Here is an 8,591-nt window from a genome sequence, read left to right as displayed (position 1 = left end):
ATTTGGTAGTAACATCAAAATAAGATAAAGTTGTAAGTCATATATTTAATAAAGTTTTTGACCAAAAATAGTTTTTATTTGACTTATTTTTCTATTCTACAAAACATAGAAATATACAAAAAAGCTATATTTAGAAGAGGTTTTACATCGAAACAAACATACTATTAAACCTAACTCAATTTCATCCAAGTGGTTTGATGACCAAAATGTTTTTATTTGCCACAACTTTAATGTGATAGACTACGAGTAATTGCTTATTATTTTCACGTGGACTTATAATTTTTTTCCCACCACTCACATTCCACCACATCAAAATTATGCTTAAGTTGTGTTCCTCAATTCTCTCCACCTCCTCCTTACAATTGGTAGAGCCTAACATCTACTCATTTCTTGACTGTGTCTAGCACGCCGTTTGTTGGAGCGTGGATAATGCCATAATAATGGTAGTAGCAAAGCTAAAAGTTGCTAACAAAAAAAAAAAAAAAACCGAGTTGAAGAACTCCCAATTAAGATTCAAAAGATTGCACCACTTTTTAGCTATGGGATTGGGGAGGGGGACTTGGTCATATACCCCAATCCACCCACACAATTAAGAGGCCTTTTAAAGTTTCTTCTAACCCCTCACTCACTGTGCTTCAAAAAAAAAAAAAAAAAAAAAAAAAAAACCCTCACTCACTGCAAGAAACTCTAACACCCTCACATCAAACAATCTAATATAATTAAATATTCCCCCTAAAAATAAAATAAAAAATATATTTTAAAAAGCAAAACCCAAAAAAACACTTTTTTTTTTTTGCTTTTTGCCGCGTCGTCACGCGGTTGGTTGTTACAGACCGTGTGATTATTTCATTTTTTTCGTGTCAAAAATTTTGCAGAATTTAATTATTAAATAAATTATAAAAAAAGAAAAAGAAAAAAGAAAACCCATCATCCATATCTTTTTGACATGTGTAGACCCCACGGAAACACGGTGGAAGTTTTCAAATATTTATAAAAATCTGTGTAATTTTTTTTTCTTACCCACTGTAAAAAGCTAAAAAAAATAAAAAATTAAAAACACTAGGGCTTACGTTGTTGTGTGGTCATTGGTTTTTATTAAATCCAAAAGAAAGTAGGTGATATTGTCGGAAATCTGTTTTTATATTCTTCATGACCCTTTTAAATCCCACACCTAATTTACCCATGTTAATAATAACAATTAGTTAATTAATTAAGATTAAGAAGAAATTCACTGCGTAATTGTTGATTTTGTTTATGGTAAAAACTAGTAAAAAAATTAGATAAAAAAAAATAGAGACCGATTTGGGAACGTGGTCTCTCCATTGAATATCCCCTATTTTTTTTGATTTTTAGGAATCCAAAAAACCCAAAGACGTGTTGAGCTGTTACCACATTCTTTCTCTATAGGCTTCTTTTATATCAATCGCTTTCTCTTTCCATTTGGCAAAAACATTAACACATTCACATTGTGTTTCTGCTTCTCTTTCTTTCTCTCTCTCTCTCTTTTGTTTTTTTTTTTTTAATGTTGTTTTTTTTTTTTTTTTGGTTGTGTGTGACTTTTGAAGTGTATGGGATTGTGAGAGAGAGATAGAGAGAGAGAAAGAGAGTCCCATGTTGATTTTTTGCAAGCTGTAATTGGGTGTGAGCTTTTTTTGGACACATCGTTCTCGTATAAGTGATCTTCGAATGTCACCATGATTTTAGAGACAACAACCTTGGCTCTCCTCTGAGCTCTCTGTTTCCTCTTTCTCCACCTGTCTGTCCTTTTTTTTTTTTTTTTGGTTGTTCTGTTCTGTGTGTTGTTTTGTGTTTTTGTATATATTTTTTTATACTAGTCTCATCGCACGTCGGAGTTTCGAGCTTTTGGTGTTTTTTTTAAAGTTCTCATTGTGTGAGATCAGACCTTAAAGACAGAAAGGAAAAAGAATGGCACCGTTGTTTCAATGGTGGGCGAAAGAGAGCCACCGTGGCACGCCGGTGGTGGTGAAGATGGAGAATCCGAATTGGTCAATGGTGGAGCTGGAGGGTCCGACGGAGGACGATTTTATCATCACAACCGACTCGCCCGGGTCGGGTCGTACCAGAGACAAAGGCCACCGCGGACGCAAAAACGCCAAGCAGCTCACTTGGGTCCTAATGCTCAAAGCCCACCGCGCCGCCGGTTGCTTGACCTCCATCGCCTCCGCAATGTTCGGCCTCGCCGCCTTGATCCGCCGCCGTCTCGCTTCGGGCCGAACCGACTCCGACGAAATCGAAAACGAGAACGAGCACGAGCACGAGAACGAGAACGACGACGCTTCGGTGGAGGGAATGGGGAGAGAGAAAGAGAACCCGGCGGTGAAAACCAGGTTCTATTTCTGCATCAAAATGTTCTTGTGGGTGTCTGTGATTTTACTCGGGTTCGAAATAGCGGCTTACTTCAAAGGCTGGCATTTCGGGGCTCCGAAATTGCTTCAGTTCCAGTTGCAGTCTTTGTGGGCAACGCCATTGGGTGTTAAGGGCGTGTTTGATTGGATTTATTCGCGGTGGGTTTTGATTCGCGTGGAATATCTCGCGCCCCCTCTTCAATTTCTCGCCAATGCTTGTATTGTGCTCTTCTTAATCCAAAGCATTGATAGGCTAGTTCTATGTTTGGGTTGTTTTTGGATCCGATTCAAGAAGATCCAACCCGTTTTGAAAGAAGACAACCTCGTAGATCTCGAATCCGGTGAGAAAGGTGGTTACTTTCCTATGGTACTTGTTCAGATCCCCATGTGCAATGAAAAAGAGGTAATTGTTAATTCTAATTCATAAACATTTTATAAGATAAAGACATTAATTGATGTTGGACCAAAAAAATTACATGTGGTTGACCCGGATTAGTTAATCTATTGTCGTAGCTGTTAATTATGAGAGTGTGTTTTTTTTTTTTTTTTTTTTTTTTTTTTTTTGGGGGTCTTAATTGTTTTTTTTTTTTTTTTGGTTTGAAATTATGCAGGTTTATCAGCAATCAATTGCCGCAGTGTGTAATTTAGAGTGGCCGAAATCAAAGATTTTGATTCAGGTTCTTGATGATTCGGATGACCCAACAACGCAATTGTTGATCCAAGAGGAAGTGCATAAATGGCAGCAAGAGGGTGCCAACATTGTGTACAGGCATCGTGTGATTAGAGATGGATACAAGGCTGGTAATCTTAAGTCAGCTATGAATTGTAGCTATGTCAAAGACTATGAATTTGTTGCTATGTTCGATGCCGATTTTCAGCCCAACCCTGATTTCTTGAAACGAACTGTTCCTCATTTTAAGGTACTTTGGTTTGAAATTGAATCACAGTATTGCTTTTTAAGGTTTATGGTAAATTGGGAGTAATTGAATTGAGTTCCTTGTGCAGGGTAATGAGGAATTAGGATTGGTTCAGGCAAGGTGGTCTTTTGTGAACAAGGATGAAAACCTGTTAACAAGGTTGCAAAACATTAATTTGGCATTCCATTTTGAAGTAGAGCAGCAAGTAAATGGTGTTTTCATTAATTTCTTCGGGTTTAATGGGACTGCCGGCGTGTGGAGGATAAAGGCCTTGGAGGATGCTGGTGGGTGGTTGGAGAGGACCACTGTGGAGGACATGGACATTGCTGTCCGTGCTCATCTTAAAGGATGGAAATTCATTTTCCTCAATGATGTCGAGGTACTTACTTACCCTCGTTTTTCTATCTTATTGAATTTGTTAGTGTTGAAATAGTTCGTTTGAAAGTGATTGTTCTGTTGTTTTGTTCAGTGCCAGTGTGAATTACCGGAGTCTTATGAAGCTTACAGGAAACAACAACATAGATGGCATTCTGGGCCTATGCAGTTGTTTAGACTTTGTTTGCCTGATATTATCAGAGCCAAGGTATATTAAATAGTTTATTTTTTGGTAAATATATTCATCTTTAGATAGTTGTTGCATCTTTAGTGTGTGCTACTTGTCCAATTTTTATGCGTTGAAAATCATGATGGAATGTGATTGCTAATATCGAACTGTTATCAATTTTGGTTGATGCAGATAAGTTTTTGGAAGAAATTCAACATGATCTTTCTCTTCTTTCTCCTTAGAAAGTTGATACTGCCATTCTATTCATTTACCCTTTTCTGCATAATTCTTCCCATGACAATGTTCATACCGGAAGCCCAACTACCTGCATGGGTTGTATGTTATATCCCGGCCACCATGTCTTTTCTTAACATCCTTCCAGCCCCAAAATCTTTCCCCTTTATAGTTCCTTATCTTCTTTTTGAGAACACCATGTCAGTCACCAAATTCAATGCCATGATTTCGGGGCTATTCCAGCTTGGAAGTGCGTATGAGTGGGTTGTTACTAAGAAATCTGGGCGTTCGTCTGAGGGTGATCTTGTCTCCTTGGTTGAGAAGAAGGAGCAGCAGCCAAAACCTCATAGGGGGGTCTCAGAGTCCAATCTTGAGGAAATGAAGGAGGAAATTCGACAACAAGAGCAAAAGTCTTCTCAGAAGAAGAAGAAGAAGCATAACCGAATATATACAAAGGAGCTAGCATTGGCTTTCCTTCTTCTAACGGCTTCAGCAAGGAGTCTCCTTTCAGCTCAGGGAATCCATTTCTACTTCCTGCTGTTTCAGGGGGTATCATTTCTGCTGGTTGGTTTAGATTTGATTGGTGAACAAGTTGAGTGAACAGAATACAGTAGGACTTCGACGGGACATATGGAGATATAAATACTAGCAACATGGGTGGCCAAGATATCTGAGTACCACAGAAACAGCTTATGGGGAAATTGTAGAGGGCTGAGAGTGCTTACTTTCTTGCTTGTCCTCCACCCTCAGAGAGACCCACAATCAGTTTCCACCCAATACATGAAGAAATTGTGTTATATGAACAGAAGAATTGACTTGCATGTTGAAGAGAGTGACATTAGGAAATGGTGAAGCTCTTCAATATATGTAAGGTTTTCATTTTCTACTTTTGTAACTTTCTTTGATTTTGATTCTTTTGTTTTTGGGTCGATTCTTTTGTATGAAAATTTGTTGTTCAAAGTTCTAAGTCAAGAATAGCAGCACTCCTCTCGGTGCCTTTTTTTTTCTCCCTCTTGTGTCACTTAATTACTTGAGAATGTTGTTAGAATTTGTTGATTTCTTCAGTGGCAGAAACTGGAATTTATTCCTTGTGTAAGGTGGGTTTCTATTCTAAAAGTGAACTCAATCCTTATCCGATGTTCCTAAATGGCAATTTGTCTTCTTTCACTTTAATGTGAATTACCATATAAGGCTTTTGCTTACTCTCAACTTTAAGTTGTAACCCACTGCCAAAGGAAAGTACAAAAAAAAATAAAAAAATGTTCTACCTGAAAGCTAAGAGGGTAAGAACTGCAGTGGCAAAAGTTACCCCAAGTTGTTTTTCAAACCGAGTTGTTCTGGTCATCTAGGGACAATGCCAAGTAACAAGTCACCATCATAAACTCATTTTCAGGAGTCTAGATATGTTAGTTTAGGTGTTAATCATTATTAGAAGATAGAAATCAATATTCAGTAAGTAAATATTATTTGAAATTCAAGCGATATTGCAATTTTGTCAAAATCCACATGATTTATGTAGATCTGCTTCAGTATATAGTGTTCAAAAATCTGCAAAAGATTTGATGTCATATCAAGTTACACAAGAAGTGATTAATCACACACTCGTTTCATATCCAAGAATGATCATTAAGCCACAGAGAAGGAAGCACATAATGGCCTGTTTTGTCTGATTTGAGAATTGTGTGGTCCATTGAAGATTTGGCTGAAACCTTATTTATATTTTTGGAGGTAGCTGGACCACACTCCATGGTATGGCTATTTTGATCTCTACTTTCTCAGACTATATTCAAAGGTTTTCCCATTTGAATTTTGTTTTTGTTCTTTAATCTAACCGATCACAGGTAGGACAAAAATATATATAAATTTGAGGGTCAAGAACACGGCTCAGAAGCTGCTACATATTTTTATGTAAAAAACAAAAAAGGTTGGTTGAACCATGTCCATTCCAATTCAATTCCATGCTTCTGTGGGAGATGCTGAAGATAATTAACAATGTTTAAGGCTTTCATATTATATATATATATATATATATGTATGTATGTTAAAGCTTTGGATTCATGCTAATTCAGAAATACCTTTAATTATTTGGGGGGCTCTAACAGTCTAGAACATCTGTGAATCAATGGGCATGTGGCATGGCAGTGGAGCTACATCAATACAGCAGGCTGTACTGTACTGCAGGCCCCATAGACATGTCATCTTTAATCGACAGTATTTCTTTTGGACCAGCTAACCGGCAGTGCCTTTTTGATAAAGTCGTCATTTGGGAAAAAGTAAAAACAGTGTTATTAGTTTTGATTATATAGCTTATTGGCTATAAAGTATAAGATATTCCTATGTACTTCAAATTACAAAATGTTATGATGTCCTATCAACTATGTTTCACTTTGTTCAATTGACAAATTTTTTTCTTTTAATCATTGAATAAGAGACTTGAATCAAATTGTGTCTATCAAAATAAAAATTCATTAATATTTTGATCTAATGGTAAAAAGATCAAAATAAAAATTCATTAATGTTTTGATCTAATGGTAAAAAGGTACAAATTCTAGATTTTTTTTTTTTTTTTTTTTAAATTTTGGATATAAATTTCAAGTACTCATAATTTATTAATTTAAATACCGATTTAAGCAATGAAGGAGGCGTTTAAAGGTTGATTGCACAATTATGAAGTTTTCGGTGTTCATTTTAAGTGGTTTCATAGTTTAAGCCTTTAAGGTGGATAGCTATAGGAATAATAATAATAATAAAAATGTTATTATTACTATTATTATATAAAAAAAAAATTACCAGTTTTTCCTTGACCAAATATTTAGAAGCCCGTTAAGTCTAATTTTTATCTAGTTCATAATTGGCACATTACTAGGTTGAAATTGTCAACTAGTTTATCACAACCAGCCATTGAACATGGAGCAGAATAGTATAACTTTGTTCCACCTTTTTTTCAGGAGTTCCCGTACATGTTAGAGGCACCATTTTCCCTTTGAATATGATCCAATGCCTCTTTATTCCTAAACAAATTCCCATGCAATGCATACTATTCTAAATTTTGTAGTAGATTTCAACCCATTATTGCACCTTTAATCCTAAAGGTCCAAATTAGGTCTAGTGCTTCTAGTGCACTAGACTCGGTCGGATGGTGATACATGTCACTATCTCAACGAGTTTAGTGCCACTGGACACTGGACCCAAACCACCCCATAATCCTAATAAAGTAGTTCCTTCAAAATCCCAATAAATAAGTAGGATATATTAGGATCATTTTGCTATGTGTCCAATGGCAAAGCACTTGAGTGCAAAAAAAAAAAAAAAAAAAAAAAAAAATGTGCCCTTTTTTTAAGCCAAAACCTAAGTCTGCAACATTCTAAAATGCCACTTCTTGTTACATTTTAAAATGTCATTTTAAAACTAGATTGACCAATACAACATTAATAGAATTGGGAAAATTCATAAAGTTGACGAATTCTAATGACATAATTATTGTTGTTAAAACAATATAGGTTCCTTTCTATATTTATAGGAAACTTGTTGACACACATACATGTTAATTAGTTTATTTTGTTTTGTTTTGGTTTTTGTTTTTGTTTTTTAAGGTCTCAACGAGTTATAACTCTTAAATTGACATATTGTGATTGTTATATGGTAAAAGTAATGTTAGTAACAAATCTATATAAAAATGGTGTTTTATTAATAATAACTTGTAACCTCGAATCTTGATAAATTGGAAAAAAAAAATAGTGAAAATTTTCTCTAACAATGATCTTTGGGTAAAAATACATTCAACTTGTAAAAAATCAGTGACTTTTTTTACTCATAGTGGGGTTCAAAATTTAAGGGTAACATGTGAAATCAGATTCAAATGTATAAATGCCTTTTTTTTTTTTTAAGTGTATACTTGGAGACAGCTTAAATAGAAAAGCGTTTTCCCATCAATTTTGAGACGAAAGGAATGCATAAATTCATGAATAAAAAGAAAAAGGACATGGTCCCTTTTGAGTCAACACAGAGACTGTGATTGATGTTCATACCATATGTAACATGGACATGGAGGACCTTTTATTTTACATGTATCTCCATATTCATCTCAAGCTATAGTATTTTAGTGGGTCACGCCTTTTCCTTCTTGGTTCCTTAAGCACGGTTGAATTATGGTGATGGTTTTTGTAATTAGAATTTTAGGCTCATGGAAGGTAAAAAAATTGACTGAAACTTAATTAACAATTCACTAATGAATCATGGGCCGGACTTACGGGCAGGCCCATACTACAGGCCCAGCACACGCAAGAAGTAAACAGCTTGGACCATGGGCACATGTAAAGTAGTCCTAAATTAGAATTTAGAAGTGCTCCATAAAACAAAATTAGGATGTTGTGAAGTTTCTAGGATAGTTTAGAGTTTTTTAAATCTGAATAATTTATGTTTCAAATTTTGGCATCAATATTTTAAGTGGATGTCAAAATAGTGCTAGTAAATGTTTGCTTAATAGAAGGAAGTGGTAAAATTTGAACCACTTCTTTCACCATTGATATT

The 8,591-nt window shown here is 35.4% G+C and overlaps 1 protein-coding gene across 1 annotated transcript; it reads left to right on the top strand.

The window, feature by feature from the left end:
* The first annotated feature begins 1,515 nt into the window (after positions 1-1,515).
* Positions 1,516-5,068, top strand: LOC111985232 (probable xyloglucan glycosyltransferase 12). The gene is made up of 5 exons (XM_024016876.2): positions 1,516-2,769; positions 2,978-3,286; positions 3,372-3,662; positions 3,753-3,866; positions 4,020-5,068. Exons 1-5 carry the CDS (start codon positions 1,927-1,929, stop codon positions 4,659-4,661), a joined length of 2,199 nt encoding a protein of 732 aa, XP_023872644.1. The 5' UTR covers positions 1,516-1,926; the 3' UTR covers positions 4,662-5,068.
* Positions 5,069-8,591: the final 3,523 nt, after the last annotated feature.

The sequence above is a fragment of the Quercus suber genome, unplaced genomic scaffold, assembly GCF_002906115.3.
Source record: "Quercus suber isolate HL8 unplaced genomic scaffold, Cork oak 2.0 scaffold_194, whole genome shotgun sequence".
NCBI classification, from domain to species: domain Eukaryota; kingdom Viridiplantae; phylum Streptophyta; class Magnoliopsida; order Fagales; family Fagaceae; genus Quercus; species Quercus suber.
This window is presented reverse-complemented; position numbering and strand designations above follow the sequence as displayed.